The sequence below is a fragment of the Triticum urartu genome, chromosome 6 (genome assembly GCF_003073215.2).
Source record: "Triticum urartu cultivar G1812 chromosome 6, Tu2.1, whole genome shotgun sequence".
NCBI classification, from domain to species: Eukaryota; Viridiplantae; Streptophyta; class Magnoliopsida; order Poales; family Poaceae; genus Triticum; species Triticum urartu.
This window is the reverse complement of record NC_053027.1, coordinates 430,649,774-430,664,648: the sequence shown is the minus strand read 5'-3', so window position 1 is coordinate 430,664,648 and position 14,875 is coordinate 430,649,774. Positions and strand designations below refer to the sequence as shown.

General features: G+C 48.9%; 1 protein-coding gene across 1 annotated transcript; it reads right to left on the bottom strand.

Annotated features, from left to right (window-relative positions):
- Positions 1-10,198: 10,198 nt before the first annotated feature.
- Positions 10,199-11,440, bottom strand: LOC125512257 (zinc finger protein ZAT1-like). The gene has a single exon (XM_048677353.1). It carries the CDS (start codon positions 11,346-11,348, stop codon positions 10,404-10,406), a length of 945 nt encoding a protein of 314 aa, XP_048533310.1. The 5' UTR covers positions 11,349-11,440; the 3' UTR covers positions 10,199-10,403.
- Between the last annotated feature and the right edge of the window lie 3,435 nt (positions 11,441-14,875).

Below are 14,875 nucleotides of genomic sequence, written 5' to 3'. Positions count from 1 at the left end.
GGCAAGGTGAACAAAGGTATATGTGATATACATGTTATTGATGTGTACCTTACCAGAGCTCGTAGTAGCACCTGGGTGTTTGATACTGGTTTTGTTGCTAATATTTGCAACTCGAAATAGGGACTATGGATTAAGCGAACACTGGCCAAGGACGAGGTGATGATGCACGTGGGAAACGGTTCCAAAGTCCATGCGATCGCCGTCGGCACGCTACCTCTACATCTACCTTCGGGATTAGTATTAGACCTAAATAATTGTTATTTGGTGCCAGCATTGAGCATGAACATTATATCTGGATCTTGTTTGATGCGAGACGGTTATTCATTTAAATCAGAGAATAATGGTTGTTCTATTTATATGAGTAATATCTTTTATGGTCATGCACCCTTGAAGAGTGGTCTATTTTTGATGAATCTCGATAATAGTGATACACATATTCATAATGTTGAAGCCAAAAGATGCAGAGTTGATAATGATAGTGCAACTTATTTGTGGCACTGCCGTTTAGGTCATATCGGTGTAAAGCGCATGAAGAAACTCCATACTGATGGACTTTTGGAACCACTTGATTATGAATCACTTGGTACTTGCGAATCGCGCCTCATGGGCAAGATGACTAAAACACCGTTCTCTGGAACTATGGAGCAAGCAACTGATTTATTGGAGATCATACATACTGATGTATGTGGACCAATGAATATTGAGGCTCGCGGCGGGTATCGTTATTTTCTCACCTTAACAGATGATTTAAGCAGATATGGGTATATCTACTTAATGAAACATAAGTCTGAAACATTTGAAAAGTTCAAAGAATTTCATAGTGAAGTTGAAAATCATCGTAACAAGAAAATAAAGTTTCTATGATCTGATCGTGGAGGAGAATATTTGAGTTACGAGTTTGGTCTACATTTGAAACAATGCGGAATAGTTTCGCAACTCATGCCACCCGGAACACCAGAACGTAATGGTGTGTTCAAACGTCGTAATCGTACTTTACTAGATATGGTGCGATCTATGATGTCTCTTACTTATTTACCTCTATCATTTTGGGGTTATGCTTTAAAGACAGCCGCATTCACGTTAAATAGGGCACCATTGAAATCTGTTGAGACGCCGCCTTATGAACTGTGGTTTGGCAAGAAACCAAAGTTGTCGTTTCTTAAAGTTTGGGGCTGCGATGCTTATGTGAAAAAGCTTCAACCTGATAAGCTCGAACCCAAATCGGAGAAATGTGTCTTCATAGGATACCCAAAGGAGACTATTGGGTACACCTTCTATCACAGATCCGAAGGCAAGACATTCATTGCTAATAATGGATCATTTCTAGAGAAGGAGTTTCTCTCGAAAGAAGTGAGTGTGAGGAAAGTAGAACTTGATGAGGTAACCATACTTGCTCCCTTATTGGAAAGTAGTTCATCACAGAAACCGGTTCCTATGACGTCTATACCAATTAGTGAGGAAGTTAATGATGATGATCATGAAACTTCAGATCAAGTTGTTACTGAACCTCATAGGTCAACCAGAGTAAGATCCGCACCAGAGTGGTACGGTAATCATGTTATGGAGGTTATGTTACTAGACCATGACGAACCTATGAACTATGAAGAAGCGATGGTGAGCCCAGATTCCGAAAAATGGCTTGAGGCCATGAAATCTGAGATGGGATCCATGTATGAGAACATAGTGTGGACTTTGGTTGACTTGCCCAATGATCGGCAAGCCATTGAGAATAAATGGATCTTCAAGAAGAAGACTGACGCTGACGGTAATGTTACTGTCTATAAAGCTCGACTTGTTGCGAAAGGTTTTCAACAAGTTCAAGGGATTGACTACGATGAGACCTTCTCACCCGTAGTGATGCTTAAGTCTCTCTGAATCATGTTAGCAATTGCCGCATTTTATGATTATGAAATTTGGCAAATGGATGTAAAAACTGCATTCCCGAATGGATTTCTGGAAGAAGAGTTGTATATGATGCAACCGGAAGGTTTTGTCGATCCAAAGGGAGCTAACAAAGTGTGCAAGCTCCAGCGATCCATTTATGGACTGGTGCAAGCCTCTCGGAGTTGGAACAAACGTTTTGATAGTATGATTAAAGCATTTGGTTTTGTACAAACTTTTGGAGAAGCTTGTATTTACAAGAAAGTGAGTGGGAGCTCTGTAGCATTTCTGATATTATATGTGGATGACATATTGCTGATTGGAAATGATATAGAATTTCTGGATAGCATAAAGGGATACTTGAATAAGAGTTTTTCAATGAAAGACCTCGGTGAAGCTACTTATATATTGGGCATCAAGATCTATAGAGATAGATCAAGACGCTTAATTGGACTTTCACAAAGCACATACCTTGACAAAGTTTTGAAGAAGTTCAAAATGGATCAAGCAAAGAAAGGGTTCTTTCCTGTGTTACAAGGTGTGAAGTTGAGTAAGACTCAATGCCCGACCACTGCAGAAGATAGAGAGAAGATGAAAGAAGTTCCCTATGCTTCAGCCATAGGCTCTATCATGTATGCAATGCTGTGTACCAGACCTGATGTGTGCCTTGCTATAAGTATAGCAGGGAGGTACCAAAGTAATCCAGGAGTGGATCACTGGACAGCGGTCAAGAACATCCTGAAATACCTGAAAAGGACTAAGGATATGTTTCTCGTTTATGGAGGTGACAAAGAGCTCATTGTAAATGGTTACGTTGATGCAAGCTTTGACACTGATCCAGACGATTCTAAATCGCAAACCGGATACATGTTTACATTGAATGGTGGAGCTGTCAGTTGGTGTAGTTCTAAACAAAGCGTCGTGGCGGGATCTACGTGTGAAGCGGGGTACATAGCTGCTTCGGAAGCAGCAAATGAAGGAGTCTGGATGAAGGGGTTCATATCTGATCTAGGTGTCATACCTAGTGCATCGGGTCCAATGAAAATCTTTTGTGACAATACTGGAGCAATTGCCTTGGCGAAGGAATCCATATTTCACAAGAGAACCAAGCACATCAAGAGATGCTTCAATTCCATCCGGGATCTAGTCCAGGTGGGAGACATAGAAATTTGCAAGATACATACGGATCCGAATGTTGCAGACCCGTTGACTAAGCCTGTTCCACGAGCAAAACATGATCAGCACCAAGACTCCATGGGTGTTAGAATCATTACTATGTAATCTAGATTATTGACTCTAGTGCAAGTGGGAGACTGAAGGAAATATGCCCTAGAGGCAATAATAAAGTTATTATTTATTTCCTTATATCATGATAAATGTTTATTATTCATGCTAGAATTGTATTAACCGGAAACATAATACTTGTGTGAATACCTAGACAAACAGAGTGTCACTAGTATGCCTCTACTTGACTAGCTCGTTGATCAAAGATGGTTATGTTTCCTAGCCATAGACATGAGTTGTCATTTGATTAACGGGATCACATCATTAGGACAATGATGTGATTGACTTGACCCATTCTGTTAGCATTAGCACTCGATTGTTTAGTATGTTGCTATTGCTTTCTTCATGACTTATACATGTTCCTATGACTAAGATTATGCAACTCCCGTTTACCGGAGGAACACTTTGTGTGCTACCAAACGTCACAACATAACTGGGTGATTATAAAGGTGCTCTACAGGTGTCTCCGAAGGTACTTGTTGGGTTGGCGTATTTCGAGATTAGGATTTGTCACTCCGATTGTCGGAGAGGTATCTTTGGGCCCACTCGGTAATGCACATCACTTAAGCCTTGCAATCATTGCAACTAATGAGTTAGTTGCGGGATGATGTATTACGGAACGAGTAAAGAGACTTGCCGGTAACGAGATTGAACTAGGTATTGAGATACCGACGATCGAATCTCGGGCAAGTAACATACCGATGACAAAGGGAACAACGTATGTTGTTATGCGATCTGACCGATAAAGATCTTCATAGAATATGTGGGAGCCAATATGAGCATCCAGGTTCCGCTATTGGTTATTGACCGGAGACGTGTCTCGGTCATGTCTACATAGTTCTCGAACCCGTAGGGTCCGCACGCTTAAAGTTTCGATGACAGTTATGTTATGAGTTTATGGGTTTTGATGTACCGAAGGTTGTTCGGAGTCCCGGATATGATCACGGACATGACGAGGAGTCTCGAAATGGTCGAGACATGAAGATTGATATATTGGAAGCCTATATTTGGATATCGGAAATGTTCCGGGTGAAATCGGGATTTTACCGGAGTACCGAGGGGTTACCGGAACCCCCCGAGGGCTTAATGGGCCATAGTGGGCCTTAGTAGAGAAGAGGAGAGGCGGCTAGGGCAGGGCCGCGCGACCCTCCCCTTCTAGTCCGAATAGGACTAGGAGAGAGGGGTGCCCCCCCTTTCCTTCTTATCTCCCTCCTCTTTCCCCCTTCTCCTAATCCAACAAGGAAGGGAGGGAGTCCTACTCCGGGAGTAGGACTCCTCCAGGCGCGCCTCCTCCTGGCCGGCCGCACCTCCCCCCTTGCTCCTTTATATACAAGGGCAGGGGGCACCCAGAGGCACAACAATTGATTTGATCTTTTAGCCGTGTGCGGTGCCCCCCTCCACCATAGTCCACCTCGATAATATTGTAGCGGTGCTTAGGCAAAGCCCTGCATCGGTAGAACATCATCATCATCACCACGCCGTCGTGCTGACGAAACTCTCCCTCAACACTCGGCTGGATCGGAGTTCGAGGGACGTTATCGGGCTGAACGTGTGCTGAACTCGGAGGTGTCGTGTGTTTGGTACTTGATCGGTCGGATCGTGAAGACGTACGACTACATCAACCGCATTGTGCTAACGCTTCTGCTTTCGGTTTACGAGGGTACGTGGACAACACTCCCCCCTCTCGTTGCTATGCATCACCATGATCTTGCGTGTGCGTAGGAGTTTTTTTGAAATTACTACGTTCCCCAACATTGTCTCCTACTAGATTGATACCATGGTTCTCAAATTGAGGGAAATACTTATCTCTACTTTTCTGCATCACCCTTTTCTCTTCAAGGAAAAAACCAATGCAAGCTCAAGAAGTAGCAGCTGTCTACGCCACCACGGCACCACACAACTCCACCATCCTGCACATATCCATTCACACGCGCCCGTCGCCGAACCTCTGCAGCGCCATGCCACCGGGGTTCGTCACCAGCCTTGCTGTGAATGCGACACCGTTCCTCCGCTTGTCCCGTCCAACCAGCATTAGCTCCAAAATTATGCCCCCAGGAGGGACAACGACATCGAAGGTGTCATCATCTTCCGATCCGGTAGATCCAGATCTAGGGTTTTCCTCGGAGCATCATGAGCGGGGTGCCACGACCTGCAACAACGACGCCTCAAGAAGGGAACACCGTCATAGACGCCGCCATCGTTCGCCATGACCGAAGTCGGCGCCATTTTCACCGGAAGTCACGTCTCCCCGAACTCACAGCTGGGTGGAACCGAACAGAGCCTCGTCGTGGAGACGAGGGCCGCCGCCAGCATGTCGGCAGGGAGCCTCCAACCGCCCCTCACCGGTCCTTCTCGCGCCACCAGCCGGGCAATGCCAAACTGAAACGGATCTGGACAGGATGCCAGATCCGCAGCCATCAAAGCCATCCATCTGCACGCAGCCGCCACACCGCCGGCCATGGAGGCTCCAATCGCCGCCGCACAGCAGGGTCGCCGCCCGTGTCGTCTGCAACCCCCTGGATCCAGATCGGGCTAGATCCTGATCTAGATCGGCAGCGGTGCAGGCACGTCCCTCCACTGTGAGGTACTCCAGGCCGCTGCCCACCTGCGCTGGCACAGGGGCACTAAGAGTCGCCGTCCTCGACGCACCCCACGCAGGCACGCTGCCCTGGCGCGAGGATGCCGCCCCGCCGCAGCACCCACGAGCGAGGAGGAAAAAGGCCCCACCGTCGCCGACGTGAACCAGGCGTTGCCCGGCCACGCCTTCTGGCGGCGGCGAGGGAGGAGTGCGGGGGAGATGGAGACCGGCGGGGGCGACGGGGAAGCCCTCCCAGTCGCCTACAGGTGCCACACAATGCTTTGTCCTTCACTAAAATATATACTATAAGTGTCGATCCGGCCCATGTCCTAGTCATATTTGCAGCATTACCAGCAGCAAAGGCAAAACAAGATATATATATATATATATATATATATATATATATATATATATATATATATAATGTCAAAGTAGTTTAGAACATTTTTTAGAATAAACTTGACTTTCTCTCGCACTAGTATAAAAAAAAACCAACGTTGACTTCAGGGCAAAAAAGACAAAAAAATATTTGCTATTATAGGTCATTATTCACACTATTTTAGTTTAAAAAATTGTCTTTTTTGAGAAGAAGTCAAAGGTTCTCACAAGTACAATGGAAGGTCAAGTTTATTTCAAAAATATTTTCACAATTTTTTGACTTTTTACTGAATTACTATTTTTTTTTTACATATAGGGTGTAGATACATCCAGGAACCGAACGTCCGCGTCCTATATCTCCCCAGTTGCTCCATGCATGATACTTCTGCACTTCTGCTTCAAACCCTTCCACATCGCAGCTTTTAGGCCGGTCCGAAACCAACAATCCCCGAAGAAATAATCACAGTCCTGGAGCAATGCCCTGGTACTCGTGCCGATCGAAGATGACATGCACCTTGTAGGAGTAGTACTGAAACTCGCAGCCATGCATCTTGCTTTACTTGCTTGGTTGCTCTGTAGCAACTGCAAAGCATGCAGCCATAAGCTGTAGCTAGATGATGCCGGCACATGCATCAGCTTGTCGCGTACGAAAGCTGCCCCAAGTGCTCACCGGGCGTCCATAGCTAGCTAGTTCGCCCGTGCAAGCTATCCTTGACGCACAAGCGAGGCGCCACCGCTGGCTAATGGACAAGCAAGGGCCGTCTCTAATTTGGACAGAATACTTCCCAGTTTTCCCACGCCAACGCCTATCTTCCTATATCTCTGATCCAAGATGCTTCCTGCCGCTGCCGTGTTTGCTGTGTTCCTGCACTCCTGCTGGCTAGCAGCACTGACCTGTATCTATTCCAGCTTGGGACTAACCTTCCGTTTGGGCCAAGGAGCAGTTATGCTAGCAGTACTTGCTCGTGGGCTACCATCTTCCAACTGCGTGCTACAGCCTACAGAGAGACGAAAACCTGGCACGCGTGCACATTTTACTATCCTCGATCGAGCCACTACTACATTACCTGCTGGCTTCATCAATAAACAGAAACTGGTGGAAAAAAAGAAGCAGAACTGGTACTGCATTACATGTGCATGCAGCATGCAATGTGTGAGTATAGTAGCACACTTGAGGATGAAATACTACACGTCTGCACATATGGAAATGAGCACGTAACTTATGAGTCGTTAACCAAAGAGACTTTTTAAAAAACGCTGCAGCTTAGCTATACTTGCATCCATGCTCGTTGCTGCTGGTTTGGTCCTATACCTAGCTACCAGATTCGAGGTGCGTATGGATGAAAATGATGTGCTAACTACAAGCCAAGTTTGTCCCTTTTCTTTCTAGACTAGATCCAATGAGTGACTCCACGGGAGATGTGTTTTTTAGAGAACGCAATTACACAAATCTCCCCGGACTGCAAGATAGCCGACTCGGCAACAATCCAGCAATGCAATGTTGCGTTCCTCGTCAGGATCTGCACCTTGCAACGCCAAGGTCGCCATCACGTGGCCGTTGGAACACACACAGCCGAGCTCAGATCCGAAGCTTAATCAGCAACTTCAAAGGAGTATTTTCTCCTTCTTTGGGCATGCACATACTGCCTGTTTCCTAGCAGTAAAATTAGGTAGGAGATTAGGACGTACGGGAAAGTGAAGATGGAGGAGCATGGGTGTCGAGCTAGCGAGCTACCGGTGCTTGCTTGGTTGTGGACCTGCTCGACGCGCGCGGCGTGCGTGCGGTGCCGTGCCGTTTCCAATGGCGAGCGAGGCACAGCACAGCGTAAAGCGTGACAAGGTACAGTGCGCCTCCCATTCGCCTTCACGGCTCGCTTGTTCGTGACCCCGGCCCAGGCCACCAACCATGCATGTGAGCCAGCAGCTAGCGAACGACTGCACGATCCATCCTCATACGGACGATCGAGAGGAATTCATTCAAGAACACCACATTTTAATGGCCACACACACACGTCGGGGCGATCTGCTGTTAAGTGCCAACTGACCAACCATGCATGCATGCATACATGCACGCCCAGAATCACCCATCTCCCACCTCTAGGCCGGGGCAAAATAGTCAGCATTCCAGTCGATGCTTAACGTGATAGGCATGCATGGATGGATGGCATGAGCATATCCATCCAGTTGGCTGGCTATGCCACTCCCAGAAGCCAACCAGCATGCACGCACTGGGCCGATCAATCCACCCATCGGCCCCCGGCCCATGCGACTCGTGTGACCAACTTTACTGAACCAAGCCACAGAATCATGAGTCGTGCATGCGTGGAGCTTGCTCAGTACCTACATTTGCTTGGGACGCAGGAGAAAGAGCAAGCATCGCAGAGGTAGGTTGGTACTAAGTTGGTTGCTGGCTAGCTCGAGCTACCTAAGTAAGCTCGATCGGTAGCTACTCAAGAGCTAGCAGCTCACTTTCAGTGTCGCCGTATGCTGGTCCGGACGAAGGAGAATTTCCAGGCGTCCGCCAGGAGGCAGGAGTGGGACAGCGAACCGCTGGTGGTACATATATGGCGTGCACCGCGGTGCAGGCACAGATGCACCTGCTTCCACGCACGCTAAAGGAAAAAAGATTTCGCCGGCCTAAAGCGATACGATTACGATACACCTTCACGCGAACTGGGCGAGAGCGCACGCCTTTCAGCATCCAATGCACCGTCGTACTGCCCATTCATTAACCATAATGCTGCAAAATGCAATACTGGAGTAGTAATTAAGCAGCAGCACACGTCAGAAACGCCCGAGGTAAGTAAGTACGTGCAGCAAGCTCGTGATTTCGTGCGATTAATGTGGGATCGGATCAGGGTGTGCTGTATCAGTACGGGGATTAGGCGAGCTAGGCCAGCAGGAGAAGCGAGCGACGGCACGGTGATGATGGATGGCCCTGACACGGACGTGATCCAAAAGCCCCAGGCAAGCTACCAGGCACGACCGATCGGCAGGCGTTCAGCCCTGATCGGACGGCCACGGCAGCGGCTACCACGTAGCCCCACCGGCTGCGCTTTATCCCGGCCCGCACGGGGTACGACCTACAGTACCCAACTGGCGCGGTGCGGGCCCCACGCGTCAGCCTGACACCCGTGTGCACCAGCCATTTCGTCGTCGAGATCCGCTTCGGGCTCCGCGCCCACCGGCTTCTCCCAGATACGGGACGGGAAAGGCAGGCCAGGCCAGGGGAGGGGAGGGGGTCAAAACGCTACGCGCACATTAAACCGCGCGATTAATTCCGTGTTAATTCCTTCCCCCGGAATCAGCGGGGGGCCTGAATGACCGGCCGGATTCGCAGCGCCACCACCACCGCGCACCAACCTCCGGCTGGGGCGGGGCGGGGCGACACGTGGACGCCACCGGTGGGGGCGAGACGCTAACCGCCTGCCTCCAAACGTGGAGCCCGAGCCCTACAAAAACGACTGCCGTTTCTCCATCTCCATAAACAAAGAACGGCTGGCTGGCTGGTTGGCTGGCTGTTATCATCCGTATACTACGATTCCAGCGGCCATGACCTCTGCAATTCTGCAACCTAGTACCGTACGTACGTGGAGTGTGTGGCCGGGGCCCACGCGCAGGGAGACATAGGTGGTTAATGAAAGAAATAGTGGTGGGGAACAAACAGGAGCACAAGGGTACGAGCAGCTGCTGCTGTTCATATGGCAGCAGCAACTGAAGGAGCGAAAGAAAGGAGGCAACGCAACTCAGACACAGAGCAAAGCACATTGCTTGCCATTGTGACTTTGGACACTAGGCAAAAGCTTAGCTCGTCTACTCTACTCTACTCCACTGCCATGCTTTTGTGCATGCTTTGGTCTCTAGCACTGCTTCTCAACTACTTGGTCTCAGTATAATGTGTGTGCTCTGGGCTATGCGAACATGGGGAGGAGATGGTTCAGCTGAAAAAGCGTTCCTTTTAAACCCCAATTCTGATGCTATAGCTGAATTCAGATCGTCGGATCAATAACAAACCACAGCTTATCTACACCAATTCCATAGCTTTTAAACGAACAGGAACGAAACGAACATCAACAGTTTAAAATCCTGTAAAAACAGATCAACGGAATCGAATGTACGAGCAAATTGACTGCCATCGACAACTACCAAAGATGGTTCTTTCTTATCTCTGTTTCTCTTCCTCTTTTTTTCTACCTTTTGGTTTCTTGGATGGATGGATGGATGGATAGATTTATCTCACCTCGGATCACCTCCTCGATTGGGATTAGCCGGAATGCTTGCTTCAGGAACCTGGATTGGAGGAGAAACGGGGATCTGACACGGCAGAGAGCTCCACATCCTCGAACGGCAGCGCGATGTTCAGATCGATCATGCCAAAGGCTTTGATCGGCGCCGGAGGAGCGGCGGCTGCATGCGCCTGTGCTGCGGCGGCGGCGGCGGAGCAAACATGGGACCTCTTGTGCCCACCAAGAGCTTGCCCGGAGGCGAACACGCGGTAGCAGTAGGGGCACTCCCGTGGCGACCCCTTCCCGTCCATGTCCTCGTCCCCCTCGCGTTCCATCAATGGCGCCGGTGCCAGCGGCTGCGGAGGAGGAGGAGGGGGAGCGATGGGAGGCGCGCAGCAGCCACCCCTGCCGCCGCGCACGTGGCTGGCGCGGTGGCCGCCGAGAGCCTGGTAGGAACGGAATACCTTCTTGCACGCGCCGCACTGGAACCGTGTGCGCTTCTCCACCGGCGCCGGATCGGGAGCGGGGAGCGTGTAACCGCCGTCGCTCCCGTCGTCCGAGTAGTCGCCGTCGCCGTAGCCGCGCCCCGTCGAAGGCCAGGAGTCGCGGGAGAGCATCATGAGGGACAGCGCCACGTCCTCCTCCGGCGTGGCTGCGTCCGACACCGAGCTCAGCGGCTCGGTCTCGCCCCCGGCAGCGGCGGCGTGCGCGCGCTTGGGGTGCGGCGGGGTGGACTCGGCCTCACTCTCGCGATCCGAGAAGGCGACATCGGTGACGCGCAGGCTGCGCTTGGGATTCTCCCGGAGCGCGTAGATTGGAAGGGGCTTCTTGAAGCTGACGTCGCCGTCGGCGGCGGCGGTGAAGGAGGTGGACGCGGAGGACGCCGATGAGATCTGCTGCTTCGCGGCCGGGTTGCGGACGGAGTGGGAGCGCATGTGGCCTGCGAGGGCGCGGGGGCTGGCGAAGCGGCGGAAGCAGAGCTTGCATGTGTTCTTTGCCATGGCGAGAGCTTGGGGAGCTCGCTCGGGGAAAGCGTGGCAGGAGCTAGAATGGCGAGGAGAGAGGACGGGAGCAAACGAGAGAGCTGCGGCGGAAGTTAGAATATAGCGGAACAGCCAAGCTTCTCCTTCCTATTTATTTTTCCATTCTTATTTTCCTTTTTCTACGTTTTCTTTTTAATTCCGCGTTGACACTTTCCATTGCTGGGCCTGGGGGCTTTTTTATGCTTCCTGGCTCTGGCGCAGCATATCAAATCACAGATGTGCAGCTTGATATTTTCCAGCCTTAACTCCTTGCGTGCAAATCGCTTTCTATTTTTGTGGGATATACGTATGCCAGTTTTTTTATGTTATTATAAATAAAATTATGTAACCTGCATGGTATAAAGTAATAAATTAACACGGTGTAACGAACCAACTTTTTTTGTTTTGATGAGAGGGAGGTGGACGGTCGAATGCAAGTATCAACCATTCACACGCAACCACAAACGACGATTACTATCATCCTTTACAACTCCCCCCCCCCTCCTCCCCACGCACTCATCACACCATGCCTTTTAAGAGTGAGCGTGACTTGTTACACAAATTATTCGATCTGCGTGCCACAAGGTGAGCATGACCCCTTTCCTCAAACCCTTCACGATGTGCTTGCGATGGGGTGAATGTGACCTAATCCTCGACTTCATGGGTGCATGGCAGAAGGTGAGCGGGCCTCTCTTTCCTCAACTCTTCACGGTGTGGCTACCAGCTGCCTAGCATGATCCCCCTTTTTCACGTTTTTCATGGCGTGTCTACCGAAAGATGAGCGTAATCCTTTGCCCCTCTCGATCACCAACACATGGGCACGCGATAGATCGTCCCAGTTTGGCATATTATGTATTCTTTTACTTTTGCTCATTCCCTAAAACCAACCCCTCTCCCTCCCACCTACCCTGGAGGGTTGGGTTGGGTGTCACCAAGTAGTGGCAGAGATGGAGCCACATCTTTGGAGAGTGGAGCCGGTGGGGGATGACAAAATGAGTTTTGGGCCTATTTCAAGGGATAAATGGGCCACTTGTTAAGGGTATGCACAAAGCATTCATAGGTTGCCCATGACGGCCCACACTGGCCTTTGCTGAAGCTTTGCCATTTTCACGAACTTGATAGAAAAGTCTTGGGCAAAACATTTGGCATTGTTAGTTGTCTTTCCTTTTCTTTATTTTATCCTTGTAGCAAATTGATGGTTTCTAATAACATAAATCAAAGGACTTGCCGTTACACTAAAAATATTATACATAGGCCTTAGAATTAGAACTTGCTTGAATCTAAATACCCATGTTGGAATATCCATAAAACTCCAAAGACAAATGAAACTTGTTTGAGAAGCAACACATACATTTGTTTTGCGAGAAGAACAAGGCCATATATTAATGGTGCAAATCCTTACTAGGGGAAATGTGGATAAAATAAGTTCTTCAGATATGCGATCTAAAGTGAGAACATGCTATATGGCAAGCAAGCTATTACACTAAATAAGCAAGAGCAACATGGCTAGCAAGCAAATACAAAGAAAAGACACAGAAAGTATAAACCATCACTACAAAAAAACTACTTCTGACATGCATGTACATCTATAATGATTTTATGATAGAATTAACATAGTCATACATGTGCTGTCGTAGAAATGTTCCATGACAATACTCAAATTATCATCATGGAAGTGCTTTCGTCAAGGGTAACCGACATGTGGCATCCACCGTAACGGATCACCATTGAGCTATCAGGTCCAGTTTTGGATCCGATAACCCGTTAACAGCAACGACCAATGGCGATTTTCCATGTGTAAAATACTCATTGGCCGGAGGAATCACGTGTTGGCTTCGCGATGGGCTAGATGTCGTCAGTCCAATGGAGGAGACGTGGCTATGATCCGTCGACACATGGCAGGGCCCAACAGAGGCCCATATAGGTTAAAAAGGTTGGCCCAGTCAAAGGCCCGTTTGATTTACTCGGGTACTGGTGGGCTGGCCCACTAATGGCCTGATTAAACATGGCCCATTTATGGCCCACCGCTAGATCTGGCCTGTCAATTATTTGTCTAGTCTTTCGGCCCAACTACGACCCAGTGAGATTTCGGCCTGTTAGTGGCCCGATGTAGACATGGGCCCATTTCTGCCCGGTGTGACTTTCGGCCTGGTATTTGCCTGTGCTGCCCATGGGCCATATATGGTCCGACGCGACATCCGGCCCACTAACGGCCCGTGATCAAGGTGGCGGCAGTTCATCCCAACGTGACTTTGGGCCTGTTAAAGGCCTGTAGTATAATTCGGCCCGCGATGCCTCTACTAAGCTTTCGGCCTCTTAAAGGCCCATGATGTCAGTGGGCCAACTAAGGCCCGAGATATGTTTCGGTCGGGTAACGGTCCGTCACATAACTGGGCTAATAATGGCCCAGTCTACATTTCAGCTTGCTAAAGGCTCGTGGACAACTATTGAAAATTGAGGCCCAACATGCATTTCGGCCTGCTAAAGGCCCATGGTATCTTCTGGGCTATAACAGGCCAGGAGAATATTCAGCCCATCAAAGACCCGAAGCTACATGGGCCCAACTAAGCATTGGGTCCACATAAGGCTTAACTAAATGTTGGGCCCAATGAAGGCCCATGTAAGTTGTGGGCCTGGCGCACCCACGAAGTGCTCAAATGGCCAGTCAGTGTAGGCCCAAGAAAGTTGCGGTCCAGCCCAATTGTGGCCCGCTGAAATGCAGCCCCGTTAGAGGGCGAATGTTTCGGCCCGGTCGCCTACATCAGATTTTCGCCATTTTTTTAGATAGCCAATGATGGCATATACGGTAACTAGTGGGAATTAAGAACAAACCTACTCTATACAATAAAGAAATTATGGCATAGTAACTTACAATAAACCTACACTATACAATAAAGGATTTATGGTATATTACATCCACTGGGCATTGAAGTTTGCCACCTGTGATCATAAAGCGCAACGGACAAGCAGATTACAAAAACTAGGCGCCATTGCAGGGTAACAAAATAATACTAAACCAAGACCACTTTCAAGACAGTTCAAGAAAGTTTAGCCTTGTGCGGGAGCTGCTGCGCAAGCAGTTGAGCAAGGATGTGAGACCGGCCTAGCATGTCGGTCATAGCTTCCATATGTAGCTCATTAGCAATGAGGTTCTCATTGGAGTTCTTCACGGTCTTCCTTAGAGATTGGACTTCAAGTCGAAGTTGAGTTGCATAATGCCTTTCCGCTGGAAGTTGAGACTGAAGAAGTCGAACTAATTCGGGCAGCGAATTCTGTGAGCTTGTGTGACTGCTAGTCTCAAGTAACTTGAACACTTCATCAAGACATGACTTTGGAGTTGTCTCACTATCTTCAAGATGTTTTGCCTTCTTTGCTGCAATATGTGCTGGGTTTGTCTCACAGCCTTCAGCAGACTTGTGCATGCCATCAGGCATATCACCTTGAAACAAGCACAGAGATGACAAGTTTTGCATGTATATAAATATAGATGGTAACTGTGCTGTCAA

Excerpts from the sequence above, each read along its gene's own strand:
- LOC125512257 (XM_048677353.1), bottom strand. The coding sequence starts at position 11,348 with ATGGCAAAGAACACATGCAAGCTCTGCTTCCGCCGCTTCGCCAGCCCC.